At 35.5% G+C, this 14,174-nt stretch overlaps 1 protein-coding gene across 2 annotated transcripts; it reads right to left on the bottom strand.

Moving 5' to 3' along the window:
- Nucleotides 1–836: 836 nt before the first annotated feature.
- Nucleotides 837–12,276, bottom strand: LOC110868043 (nucleoporin nup211). 2 transcript variants are annotated; one of them, XM_022117127.2, is made up of 18 exons: nucleotides 11,969–12,275; nucleotides 10,451–10,672; nucleotides 9,004–9,099; nucleotides 8,317–8,369; nucleotides 8,144–8,240; nucleotides 7,978–8,051; nucleotides 7,369–7,486; nucleotides 6,717–6,827; nucleotides 6,258–6,334; nucleotides 5,615–5,681; nucleotides 4,584–4,649; nucleotides 3,408–3,515; nucleotides 3,150–3,280; nucleotides 2,584–2,650; nucleotides 2,428–2,495; nucleotides 2,245–2,338; nucleotides 1,484–1,554; nucleotides 837–1,404 (listed from the first exon to the last, which is right to left on the bottom strand). In XM_022117127.2, exons 1-18 carry the CDS (start codon nucleotides 12,116–12,118, stop codon nucleotides 1,023–1,025), a joined length of 2,052 nt encoding a protein of 683 aa, XP_021972819.1. In that variant the 5' UTR covers nucleotides 12,119–12,275; the 3' UTR covers nucleotides 837–1,022. The 2 variants fall into 2 exon arrangements, with proteins under 2 accessions (XP_021972819.1, XP_021972818.1); XM_022117126.2 differs by having other exon boundaries at nucleotides 855–1,416; nucleotides 11,969–12,276.
- Nucleotides 12,277–14,174: the final 1,898 nt, after the last annotated feature.

Genomic DNA, 14,174 nt, shown 5'->3' with positions numbered 1-14,174 from the left:
ATATATATATATATATATATATATATATATATATATATATATATATATATATATAACTACTTTGTGTTCTTTTATGTTTTATCAATTATGTTTATTTGTGTTTGTTTATGTTTGTTAAATTATGTTCGTATAAGTTTGTTTGGTTATATTTGTTAAAGTATGTTCGTATAAATTTGTTTGTTTATGATCATATACGTTCGTGAACTGTTCATTTAGATTGTAAATGAATGAACATGAATATGCCCTAATGAACAAATATGAACAAAAATGTGTTCGATTATATGTCTGTGTTTGTGTTTGTTATTCATTTACATGCCTACACAGAAGATCAATGTGGTATACACTCGCCCCACCACATTTCATATGACCATAACACGTCTTGAAAGGTGAAACCGACCTACGTGGCACGCCTTCTTTTTACATTTCACATTTACCACAATACGTAGTCTTACTCATTGATGTTTGTGAAAGATATAGGGAAAACTTATCATAGGTAAAAATGATGTCAGGTTAACGAGTTTCGGATTAGCAGGTTGAGTTGTTCAACCAAAACACAACCTATATTTTTATTTGTAATATCAACCCTAACCCGCACACTAAAATCATGTAACCCATACTAATGTTTAACTTATCTTAACGTATAGATAGGTTGGCAAACAGTTGTAAACGTGTTATCGGGTTGTAAAAATTGGTTAAACAGGTCAAAGATAGGTTGGCGAGTCAAATCAACAGGTTAAGCATATCAACCCGTATACCAACCCAATTAATTAAACAAGTCAATATGAACATGACCCGTTAATTAGATGAGTTAAATATGAAATCCACAATCATCATGATTTGGGCGGTCTTTAATATATGTGTGGCTCATAAATATGATTCAAGATTGTTGTTTATGCAAGACTAAAAGAAAGCATCAAACCTTGCATAGGTGTGTTAACATTGTACAAGCCAAGTGATATATTACAAGTAAAAAAAAAAATCTTCTTAATTTATGGTTCCATTCTAACTAATTTATATTGTATCTATTTGCTTAATTCCTTTTCAAGCTCATCAAATTCCCAGTCACCTATCTCGTCCTCCGTGTACTCGTGGTTAACCTTACCAAATTCAGACTCAAGCTTTGCTAGTTCCGCTTCCGGGTCTAGCCCCTGACCTGGGTCAACTTTCACAGTAGGCGACTTCACTTGCTGCTCATTTGCCTGGGTGTGGGTCTGAGATACGTCTGCTGTTTTTGGCTTCGGATGAGATTGACTTTCTACTGGTTTGGTGCTTGTTTCAGCATCTGACGTCTCATCTTCTTGCTCCGGATTCTCCATTTCTAGATTTGGCCTCTCGATTGCATCGAACTTTACCCTCAACTTTTCAATGTTTTCAAAAAGTTCTTTGATTCTTGCATCTTCTTTCCTGTATGAAGATCTTACAAATCGTTCAATTTCAAGAAGTGTAACGAATGACACCCAAGCAGACTGGCAATTTTTAGTACCTGCCATTTTTCCTGCGTTGAGCATAGAACTGCTCTTTCATGTTATCCACCACGCTGAAGGTTGTAATGACCTGCAATAATATTAGTTCAGTATATATACTGCACCAAGTTAAACCGTTGAAACCGCTGTTCAAACCAATGGAAGTAGGCCAGCTCGGTTGGTTTGAGATTTATACGGTTCAGTTTTGATGGAGTTTTGGTGGGTTGGTGGTTTATGGTATGGCCGGCAGTTCAGAACTTGGAACCAGAAGTTTAGCATATTAGTTTTTATGTTTTCTTTTGGAATATGTAGTTATGCAGATGTATTATATTCATTAATCATCTTTATTATTTTAAGATTTTGAATACAAACTAACTATTTAAAAAAAAACAGTTCACACTGCCAAAATTGAACCGTCAAACCCAATGCCGGTCGGACCGGTTGTACTGGGAACCAGGGGTCAGACACGTTTTGAACCAGAATTTTTAGGGTTTATCCGGATTTTTATTAAAAAACTCAATTTTATCCTATTTATTTTTATAATATTTATGGCATCACCTAGTTCTTACATCTGGTCCGACTGGCCCGACCAGTAGTAGGCCGTTCGACGTCTGGTCCGGTTCTGAAAACATTGGTCAGATCGCTAAAATTTAACCAGTCCAGCCAATCCACCCAACCCAGCCAGTTTAGTATATCGTTTCCCGAAACCATAGTTAGTGGATCAGCCCAGAATTTTCGTTAAAACCGGCAAAACCGGACCGTAAGCACCCCTAACAAGTACCTTTGCTTCATAATCCAGATATTCCTCCTCTAGACTTCTTCGAGGATTTATTGTCTTGGAATCTTGTTTATCCACATTGGACGGTGGATCTGATCTGTATTGTGAGATAAATATTTTGATTCAATTTATCACACATTAAAAAGATAATAATTATTAATTACAGCGCAGGCATGTATATATTACCCTTCACTTAAGCTCTTCAAGCTCTCAACATATTTCTCAACACGGTCAACAGAGGGCTTCAATGCTTCCTGTGTACAAGACAAAACAATAATAAATACCAAAAAGTGAAAATTAAAATATAGTTGACAAAAAAAACTTTTAGAATATAACGTATACCTCGTAAGCCGAAAGCAGTTTAGTGACCAAGTTCACAAAATAGCTCTCGTGTTTTGCCAACTCATCACTTAAGAAAGTTAAGTCAGATATTAGTCACAGAAATAACAAAAGAGTAAAATGCCATTTCGTCCCTGAGGTTTGGCCAGTTGTGCGACTTTCGTTCGAAGGTTTGTTTTTCCACATCTGGATCCAAAAGGTTTGAAATCTTGCCATTTTCATCCGGCTAGTTAACTCCATTCATTTTTCTTCGTTAATTCAGGGGTATTTTCGTCTTTTTTGTTAACTTAAAGGGCAATTCAGTCTTTTTCACTTTATGTACAGGCATTTAGCATAATGTACAAGTATTCAAAATACCCTTGCTAAATAAAAAAGACGAAAATACCCCTGACTTAACAGAGAAAAATGGATGGAGTTGACGAGCCGGAGGAACATGGCAAGATTTCAAACCTTTGGACGAAAGTCGTAAAACTGGCCAAACTTCAGGGACGAAAATGGCATTTTACTCAATACAATATATTTGAAGAAATACATATATATGCATAACTTTATAGAGCATGAAAACATACGCGACTTGCTTCTCGTTTGTCTCTGTATTAGCACGCTGAAGAACCCAGGTATCTTCGAGAAAACTGACCCAAGTATTCACCACAATCACTTCTTTCTTACAAGAGCCAATGGATTTTACTAGCTCGTCTTCCTATAAATGTGTATCATAAATGCAGATATTAGTATGTACTACAAAATAGTAATTGTTTATCCTTAAACGGTGTTCTCAGTAACGGGTTTGAAAGAAAATTAAAAAAATAATAAATAATGAGGAAAACCTTTGTTTTCAAGTGTGCAACAAGTTGATCATTAGCTTCGTAAAATTGATCCCTCTCTTCCCTAACGTTCTGAAGTCGTCCATTGGCAGCTGTCAATGAGACGTTCACCTAAAACATATATTCCAACTGTTAGCACAATTGTAAGCAAAGCGGTGGAGAAAGTTCATACAAAATGAGTGTTTTCATCAAAATAACAAATGATTACTTTATAAAGAACATAAGGAGATAAACAAAATGGAAAAGGATGAAATCCGAAAAAATAGCACCCAAATGAAGGGTTGAGATCCTGTACAAACAGTGCTAACTGTAAGAACAAATCTGAACCATTGATAGTTTAAATCAAGGGTTGGGGTTGATTATAAATGAAACCCTTATAATTAAAAATTAGTACTAACAAGTTAGGGGTAATTTCGTAAAATTGCTAGTCATTTGACCATTTTCAATTAAATACAAATTCCACCAAGGTTTTTTAAACTAAAATAACTTTTATATACTTCATTATTTTTTTTAAAAGATATACCATAAAATCAAGTATTTTTTTTATCTTTAATATGAGTACCATATTGCTATACCTTTTTTTATTTATAAAAGTAACTTTTAAAAAAGTTACCAAAAGTTGTTTTATAATTATGCTGATTATGTGTTAATTACAATATAATACAAACAAACACCACAAGTAGATATAATCAGCACATGATGTGCTAATAATGGAGAACGATTGAGGATGTTGTGCTAATATCGTTTATGTTGATAATGGAGAACGATTGAGGACGATGTGCTGATAATGGAGAACGATTAAGGATGTTATGCTAATTATATAGTGTTGTGCTGATTATATTTTTTATGGTGGTTCCTACAGATCATGGAGAGTTACTAGATCATGGATATGTTAAAAATTCAAACTTTGATTTGAATTAAACTTGCATGGATTTAGGGATGTTTTAATAATTATTTTTAATTAGTTATAAATAAATATGGTGAAAAGGTCCAAATTACCCCTAAACTAATTTTGTATTGAGGGACACTTGTCAATTATGTGTTGGTTCTTACAAACATAAGTGTTTGTATTTGATCCCATTCCCCCAAATGAAATCTCTCATATAATATATCAGGCTGACTACAATAAATATAAGTTTATACTCAACCAGAAGAAAGAGAAGACGAGATGACACACACCCTTTTTAATTCAGCTTCAAGATCATTTCTCTGCTTCTCAAGGGCTGCAACCTCAGCAGCCAATTCCTACAAGAAAAACAAGAGACACAGACACATGTTTATAAATATCTTCTGTGTTCATCTAGCATGCTTAAGAAAAATAGCCCCTCCACCACAGATCATAAGTCTTGGAACAACTGATGAGTGTGTGTACGTGCGTGAGTGAGTGACGAACAAATCAGCCTGTTATTCAGCCAGTGTGTGCTTTGACCGAGAAACAAACTAATGAGAGCTAGTTGACTCTTGGTTTTAGAAAAACGCGCCCGCGCCCAGCCTACATAAAGCGTGAGGGTTACAGGAAGCGTGATAGAAACTTGATATTAAAAGATGAAATTGATAGAATAATCCAATTCGAGAAGGATTAGATCTCCGATTACAAAGGTATAAAAACCCTAATTTTATATAAAAACATCAACATCCCTAACCTAAACCTCTATAGAACCATAAAAACAAAGAAGGTAAAAACTGTCCCACAATTAGCTCCTACATTTCTGGTAATTGACTAAGGGACACGTGGGTATCTAGAACCGCCCAATGAGTCTAATGGGTTGACCCGATGACCAGATCCGTGGGTACGTATCAACTATCAAAGCGCAGGTGAGGTGTGCTTTTAGGGCAAAAATTTGGCTTAGGGCGACCTTGAAGTGCGCCTCATGTACATAGACATATTTTTGTGCAGTAGGATGTTGTACATGTAGATAGTTTATTAAAACATTCATAAATTTTATTTGTGTCTAGATATTGGGTAAATGATGCTAGAAACCTATAGAAAAATATGTTAAAAAAATCTAAAACGAATTGCGCCTTACGTACGAAAAGCGGTGCGCCTCGGCCTTTTTAAAACCAAGAGTTGACTACACCTAGACTGGCAAAGATAACTCATGTTCCACTTTAGACTTGAAAAGGTGGAGGATCAGGAAAAGTATTTGACTCCGTGAGATTTGGGCACTTATAAGCAAATGAAGTTGTAGTTTAATCCATATGAAAAATACCTTCTCTATTTCCCCAACTTCACTTGCTTTAGAGACACGGAAATTCAAAGCTTCCTCTTTCTGAACTCTGCCAGAAGTTAAAAATAAAAGACAGCATAAATTGGCATACTACATTTTTATTTTTTGCCCTCTTGAAATGCACTTTGTTCATTAACAAAGCATTTGAAAAAACAATAATAACCTCAAACATATGAAAACATGAATATATATATATATATATAGGGTTGGGATAAAATGAGAACCACCTTGAATTGTGAGAACCATGAGAACTAGGCCTTCCAAAAGGTTTTTCCAAAAAGAAAATTTCTCAAAAATCTTAAAAAAATTCACTTGTTTCATCAAAAAAAAAATTAAAAAATGCCGCATGCACAAATTTACATGAGGTGTAAAAAAAATTAATCACCGTAACAAAATTTACATCAGTGCGTAAACAAAACTTACATCAGGCAAAACTACCGACTCGACAATTTTTTTTCTTGTTTTTATAGATGTGTTTATAATATTTTCATCTACGTTTGTGGAAAAAATTGTGACCCACCTCGCGCGGGAAGTAGGAGTTCTCATGGTTCTCACAACTCGTGGTGACCGAAGCCTATATATACACATACACACACACATATATACATGTAGCATGTATATATACCTGTTATCAGAAATACGCTTCTCAGCTTTTGTAGAGGAGCTAACAAGAGACTCCGATAACGCTTTCAGCTTATCCACCTGTTAAAAGCCAAAGACAACACTACTAGTCATTAAACCTTTTAATCATTCCTTTTTTAAAGGGAAAAAAGAATCAAATACGTAGTAATAAAATTAACATATTAACCAAACGTGAAGGTGAACCAGGGAGAACTTAACCAATGTGCATTTAAATCAAACATACAACCGTTAGACTTCAAGCCTTACACAATTATACAAATTGCTTTGATGATTGAGCTAGTTGTTCTATGTATTTTTATACGGTTCTCTCTTGTAATAAAATATCTCTTTGAAGCTTAATAGAATAATATCCATATGAGTAAACTTCAGGATAAAGGATCAGTTGATATACTTACAGAAATATTGGTCAATAACATGTATAACATTTCAAAGAAAAAGGTACCTTTTGAGCATGCATCTCTGGAGTTTCTCCACCATAAAGCATCTTCTTTTTCAGCAAAAGCCCTTCTAGTTTAGAACAAACTCGAATATGGGCCAGAGCCTTCTTGAGAGCCTACTAACGATTAGATTACAGTGTAAAATCCTACTAATGTACTCGTGCAATGGCTAAATACTGAGATTTAGGGCTGCAAGCGAACCAAACGAACATGAACGAGATTTTTTGTCCATGTTCGTTCGTTCGTTTAGGAAATGAACGTGTTTGTTTTCATGTTCATGTTTGTTTGTTAATTTTAGGTAACGAACGCAAATGAACGTTCACGAACACAAATGAACACAAAGAAGCGTTCATGAACATAATATATATAGCACACTAACAGTTATTAAATATTTTATCTGTCGGAATTTTGAAGTATTTAAATAAAATATAAAAAATGAATACACTAATGAGCCATCGAACACAAACGCACATAAACGAACACATTGCCGAACGTTCACGAGCATATATGAACGAATGGGGCCTATGTTCATTTATCAAACGAACGAACGCAAACAAACTTCCCGCCGAACGGTTCACGAACTGTTTGCTGAACGTTCAGTTCGTTTGCAGCCCTAATGAGATTACAAGTAGTTAAAACTCTCAAGACAAGGTTCACCTCTGTTGTAGCGACGGTTGCTTCTTTGGAGGCTTTTTCATAACCGTCACCGATAATCTCCACAGATGATTCCATTCCCGCAAGCTTTTCCTTGAGCACAGAGACTTCGGCATCTATTCTGTGAATATACTCACCGTATGTTACTATAGTTTCATAATAGAATTATACAAATGTGAAAATTTTGAAATCAACTTGATCAGGTATGCAGTTATAGCGGTCCAAAATCAAATAACGGTCAAGGGCTGATATTTGAGATATAGGTTATCACGGTGGGATATCAATAATTTTATGCAGAATTTATATATACACATATATAAAATGTAAGGATTAGGTTCAAGAGTGAACACTAGTGTAGCTTGCGAACTGAGTGAACTAATCCTGGCCATACACGTGTGTAGATCAATGGCCAGGATTTGATGTTGAAATACACTAGTGTATTTTACGATTTGATGATGAGATCTTGGCCATACACGTGTGTAGATCAATGGCCAGGATTTGTTCACTCAGTTTGCAAATACACTAGTGTTCACTTTAGAACCCCACCCTAAAATGTAAAACATATATAATATTAATAGTAATATCAAAACTCAAAACACTTTGATGTATTACCTATTAAGCTCCGCGTTGACTTTTAAACTAGTGATGGCACCTTGTGCAAACTGTAGCAACTCCTCACGCTTTACCTGGAAGCAAAAAACAGGAAAAGAAGAAAAACCACTTACGAGAAAGTAAAACTGATAAAATTTGAGGATTTCACAAAAGCTTCAAGTAGTACCAAAACTTCATCTTTATAGGTTGAAAATGCTTTCGCCAAATCCAGGATGCTGCTGACTATGACATTATGAACTTCTTTTCCTCCGGTAAGGCAGCAACTGCAAACATGAGAATGTCTAGGTTATTTAGACGATATGAAGATAAAGGCTCGTATCAAATATGTAAAAAACTCACCCAAAAAATTCCAGAAGCAGAGAAACCTCCTCCTCACTTGGTGGTACGAGAATCTATTAAGGGGAAAAGAAATGTTGAAATTTCTAGCTGAATATAATTGTGATGTATGTTTATATTATAAACTAGGTTAGAGTCTTGTGTGTTGCACGGGTTGGATCAATGAAATATTAAAATAAGCGAAAACAATAAAGGAAATAGTGGAGAAAAGAAAATTAAACAAATAAGAGAGAAACGGAAAAACTATGATTTATTATTATTATATAACAGAAGAGAGAAACGAGAAATATAATTTAATATTATTATTTAATAGGAGAGAGAGGCTGGAAAATAAGGGTGAGGTCTAGGGAGAGAGTAGCGGGAAAATATTATATAATATTATTTTTTAATAAAAGAGAGAAGCAGGAAAATAAGAGTGTGGAGACACCAGAGAGTGACACACTGACACGTGTCCTCAAAGATTTTCATTTATTATATAGTATAGATAGATATAGATATAGATATAAATTTCATTAACAGTCATGAAAAGCATGTAATCTAATCTTATTGATCTGCATCCTATGACCAATTGCAATCTTTCTTTTCGTTCATGTGGAAGGTAAACAGATGCATACACACAGTAATAAGTGCTGCATGTCTACATGTGCATCTCAAGAAAAAAAACGATAAAACATTATAAATTGTTTTTACCATAGATATTGTAATGCCCTCCAAAGCTTGACTATAGAGAAAAACATCATGGAAATTCATCGGGTCTCCCACCATATCAGAGTCATAGTACAAAACCTGTCATGATTGCTAAAAATTAGCACAAGAAATGAAGTGTGATTTTACACTTAATACACCGAGATTACCACAAATGAAGATGAAGCATAGGTGTAAGTCCTAACACGAAATTCGCGGGTTTGGGTTTAGACTAAATGGATACGGGTCAGTTTCGGGTCAAACCCGCAAACACGTTTAGCTAAGTAGGTTGTGTTCGTGTCAACCCAGCGGGTTCATAGGTTGACTTGTTTAACCCCATTTTTTAGTTTTTCTAAAATGTGTTCTATATAATAACTTAAAACTATCTGGGTAGTTTATAATATATGCCAAATTTAAAATTTTAAAAAATATTTGGCATAGTTTGAACATAATTGCTTTAGAAAAATACAAATACTATGTACTTTTAGAGTTTTAAAGTAGAGTAAACTGCCATTTTCGTCCCTGAGGTTTGGTTACTTTTGCCAATTTAGTTCAAAACTCAAACCTTTTAAATCTAGGTCCCTGTGGTTTCATTTTTATTGCCATTTTGGTCCAAAAATGAAATCAGTTGATATTTGGCTAATAAAATCCTCTTATTTTGTCCTTTTCCTCAGAGACAAAACAGTCAATATAATTTTATTATAACACACTATTAATTAAATTAATGAAATCAGCTGATATTTGGCCATTTTGCCCCTGAGGAAAAGGACAAAATAACAGGATTTTATTAGCCAAATATCAATTGATTTCATTTTTGGACCAAAATGGCAATAAAAGTGAAACCACAGGACCCAGATTTAAAAGGTTTGAGTTTTGGACTAAATTGGCAAAAGTGACCAAACCTCAGGGACCAAAATGGCAGGTTACTCTTTAAAGTATTAACAGATAAAAAAAGTGGGTTAAACAGGTCGAGTTCGTATCAACCCGCGACGACACGTGTCATGTTTAGGTTCATGCGTGTGACATGATTTTTGGGTTTGTGCATAGTTTTTAATAGCGGACAACAGCAACAAGCTACCTATACGCTGCGTAGTGACAACGATGAAATAGCAGGCGCTATTTTATGTTTAGCGATACACTTTAAAATTTTAGAAATATTTTATATGTATTTTATCAAAATACGTTGTTTTTATATGTATATCCCGCTATTTTATAGGTATATTTTATCGCTATTTTGATTAAAACAAAAAAGCCTATAATCCCGCTATTTTCACGCTATGGAGGCTATTTTCAAAAGCCTTAATGAATCATTTTAGTCAAAATAACTAAATCACAACTGAATAAAAGTTAAATAAAAGCAAGAAAAACAATAATTCATTAATGGAGGGGTGAAACAATATAAAATAAATAGTGGGCCATCAATCAAATGCATACAAAAAGTAAATTTACTCACTCGAGATGGCTTTTTCATATTGTCTTTTACTTCTTCAGACGGAAGATGCGGTTCGTGATTCTTGTCATCATCTTCAAAAGAACCCCCTGACGGTTTCTCGGTTTCTTTCAGAGCAGCAAGCCATCTTCTCATCAAGTGTATCCTTTCTGGACCTCTGGCGGAAATAGATGCTTCTTCCAATCTTCTAACTGTCTGCTTAAAGCTTTTGAAACTTCGACCCCCCTGTCACGTTTAGCTTCATCAAAAGATTGAAAGAAATAGAAAATAGACGGACGGACGAAATTTTAACAAGCAATAGAACAACAGTTTAGAATAGTAACTAGTGAAAAAACGCAAAGCGCTCCTACGCGTTTTGATCCCAAATGTCAATGCGCGAGGACCCCATGCATCATGTATGCGAGGCATTCGTTATTCAAAAATACTAAAAAATTATGCATAGTCTAAATATTTAACTTGTTAACCTTTAAACACTAAAATATAAGATATTTTCATCATCTCTGGTCAGATTTGTTCAATCCCATATTTGAAAAACTCGGACCCATTGCAATTGACGGTCTAATTTGTTCGAAAATTGGTCAACTGCACGTGGTGCTGCATCGATCGCATCAAACCGCATCGCGCATCAACTGCAACGATGCGTTCTCATCACCACATGGCGCATTATGCGCGCATTTTTAAACCAAAGACTGCAGCCAATCATTTTCAGACAGATAACCATAGTTGTTAATGGCGAGCAGCGGACAATAGTGACACGCAACCTATACGCTACATATCGATAGCGATGAAATAGCGGGCGCCATTTTATGTTTAGCGACACACTAGAAGAAAACTTCAGAAATATTTTATATGTATATTATATCCAAATACGGTGTTTCTATACATATATTAAACATAAAACCTAAAATCCAGCTATTGTTCACGTATATCCTATCGCTATTTACTTTAAGACCAAAACAAAAAAAACCTGAAATCCCGCTATTTACTCGCTATGGAGGCGCCAAAATCAGATAGCGATGAATGAGCGCTTCGCTACGCTATTCGCTATAGCGCTCGCTATGAGCGCTATTAACAACTATGCAGATAACGGACTCCAATTTAACCACTTTCTTAAGGCATGCAACACAGTAAAGCAAATACCCTTTCTCGTCTTATTAACAAAATTAACTAACTATAACTATAATCAGAGTATCTTCAATTTCCCTGCATAATATCAGGTTCCCATTTTGAAGTGCATTATTAAACAATGACATGCCATAGATGTTCACGAACTAAAACTGTAAAACATTACATCTTGAAAGCACAGAATAAGGTTACAATTAACCGCATTAGAACCAAAACAAATAACTGTCCAAAATTAAACCTATTTCAGCAGGAAAATAATCGAAAACCTAATTCCAATCCAGCAAAACAAACACTCCCAAATGCCATGTCTCATATTGCAAAACAACAATAATATTATTAACCAATCAAATTCTAAAATCACAAAACGGAGAAATAAGAGTTAAGGAAGAGCGTTACAAGTCGGTCCTGAAACAGTTTGGCGCCTTCAGCAACCGCTTGACCGGCGTGTTGAACAACAGTATCGGCGTAGTTTATGACGGTGCGAGTGAGGTTGTTGTTGTTCCCGACCTCTACGGCCTTGTTGACGGCGGATCTTATCCATGACATTGTGCAAAACGATGGCGTATTGGTCTCCGGTGACGGAATGTGTGTGAGAGTGTGTGTGTTTGGAGTTTAGACAGTTGAGATCAACGACTATGAAACGCAACACGGTAGTCGGTGAAGTTTTGTCATGAATTTGGGGGCAGTCAGGAAAGTTTGGTGTTTGGTCCTTGTAGAATTTGATAAGTTCACCTAGTGATGTTATTGATATCTTACTAATATAAATCATCATTATCATACTCAGTAAATCTCACCAATAGCAAAGCTAAGGTATGGTTTGAGGAAGGTAAGATATACTCAGTAAATCTATTCGTTAAGAATAGAGAGGCTGCTTCCAGTGAGACCCCTGGCTCGATAGTAGTTTTGCATCAAGCCTTGGACATAAGGCACATAACACTCAGCAATTAAGACAAAGGCCGATTAGTGCATGTACTCCCTTTTACCTCTACCCGTTAAGAATAGAGAGGCTGCTTCTAGTGAGACCCCCGACACGATGGTAGTTTTGCATCAAGCCTTGGACATAAGGCACATAACACTTAGCAATTAAGACAAAGGCCGATTAGTGCATGTACTCCCTTGTCTCTCGGCAATCAACGCCACCACATGATGCATGATTAATCATCCCCCTCTTTTAACGTTATTTTCAAGAAATTAGTAAAATAACTTTAAAATTAGTGCACTTTCACTTTTGCCTCCAGAGCGCCCACACATATATACATTATATGTGCATACCGCCAGCGGGGCATAACAAAGAGTAACATAAATATAATAAATAAATAACAAAGAGTAACTTCGTTTTTGCTGTTTGTGGTTTTGCCATTTGAATGCTTCTGCCTTAGTAATTTAAAAAGTCATTTTCCTCTTTGATCTTACTTTTTTTACTATTTGCTCCCCGCCCAAAACGGTATCCATTTTAACTATTAAATTTTAGAGGGCCATTTTAATGTATTTCCCTCCGGTATTTTATCCTCTTCATATTAAAATCCTAACATCATCTTTATCATCTTCATATTAAAAATGACCAAACGCATTAACGACATCCATTTTAACTATTAAATTTTAGAGGGGCATTTCAGTCTTTTCTCTTACGGTATTTTTATCCTCTTCATATTAAAATCCTAACATCATCTTTATCATCTTCATAGTAAAAATGACCAAACACATTATTATCTTTATCAGAATACACCTGCAATCTTGAACACCAAGACCAACCCAAAATTAAAATTAATCAAATTTCTAGATTTTGAGGTTTTACTAGAAACCTAATTTAGTTAGTCAAAACCTCATCTGAGAATCCAATGCATCATCAAGGGTTTCTTTATCTATATCTGTCACAGATACAAGAGAAAAAAAATACAAAAATAAATTTAAAAATCAAACAGTTAACAACCAACAACCCAGTCCAAGATTTAAATAAACTTAATAAAAATAAAATAATTTATGATAAAAACATACGAAGAGGTAGATTAGAGAAATACCTAGTTGCGATGAGAGAGAGAGAGAGCGAGGGGTGGTGAGAAAGAGCGTGTGTGGAGTGGGTTGGAGTGGTGGTTGGTGGTGGTGAAAGCAATGACAGCAGCGGATGGTGGTTAAGGCAATGAGGGCAGCGGATAGTGGTTAAGGCAATGACGGTGGGGGTGGTGGTTGTGGTAGTGGCTAGTGGTAGAGAGAGGGTTGAGAGAGTGTACGTGGATTGGACGGGGTGGTCGATGACGGGGGTGATGGCAATGATGGCGCCTGGTGTTAGTTGTGGTGGTGGTATGCTAGCCATGTTTTTTTAAGCTTCAACAAGATGGCAGATGTTACGTGAATTTACGGTTTTAGTATGAAAGGAATGAAATATCTTATCGTGTACTAACGGGTATTAACAGGTAAACAGGTATTTAACCTGTTTATACACGAAAATTAACAGGTAATCTCGTGTCTACCTGTTTGGTACACGATACCTGTTAAGGCCATACACGATACCTATTAACTTTGTGTAGGTTCATGTCGTGTATTCGTGTAAAATTGCCAGCCCTACCCACAACCACCACGAGTCGCTGCAGCTGCCGCCTGTTCA

This window comes from Helianthus annuus, chromosome 7, assembly GCF_002127325.2.
Source record: "Helianthus annuus cultivar XRQ/B chromosome 7, HanXRQr2.0-SUNRISE, whole genome shotgun sequence".
Classification (NCBI taxonomy): Eukaryota; Viridiplantae; Streptophyta; class Magnoliopsida; order Asterales; family Asteraceae; genus Helianthus; species Helianthus annuus.
The sequence above is the reverse complement of the archived record's forward strand: the minus strand, read 5'-3'. Positions and strand labels throughout refer to the sequence as shown.

Excerpts from the sequence above, each read along its gene's own strand:
- LOC110868043 (XM_022117126.2), bottom strand. The coding sequence starts at position 12,118 with ATGTCATGGATAAGATCCGCCGTCAACAAGGCCGTAGAGGTCGGGAAC. Across the intron at positions 3,516-4,583 it reads TTGAAGCTGAATTAAAAAGG|GTGAACGTCTCATTGACAGC; the intron begins GTGTGTGTCATC and ends TATATGTTTTAG. Across the intron at positions 2,339-2,427 it reads TTGAAGAGCTTAAGTGAAGG|ATCAGATCCACCGTCCAATG; the intron begins GTAATATATACA and ends CTCACAATACAG.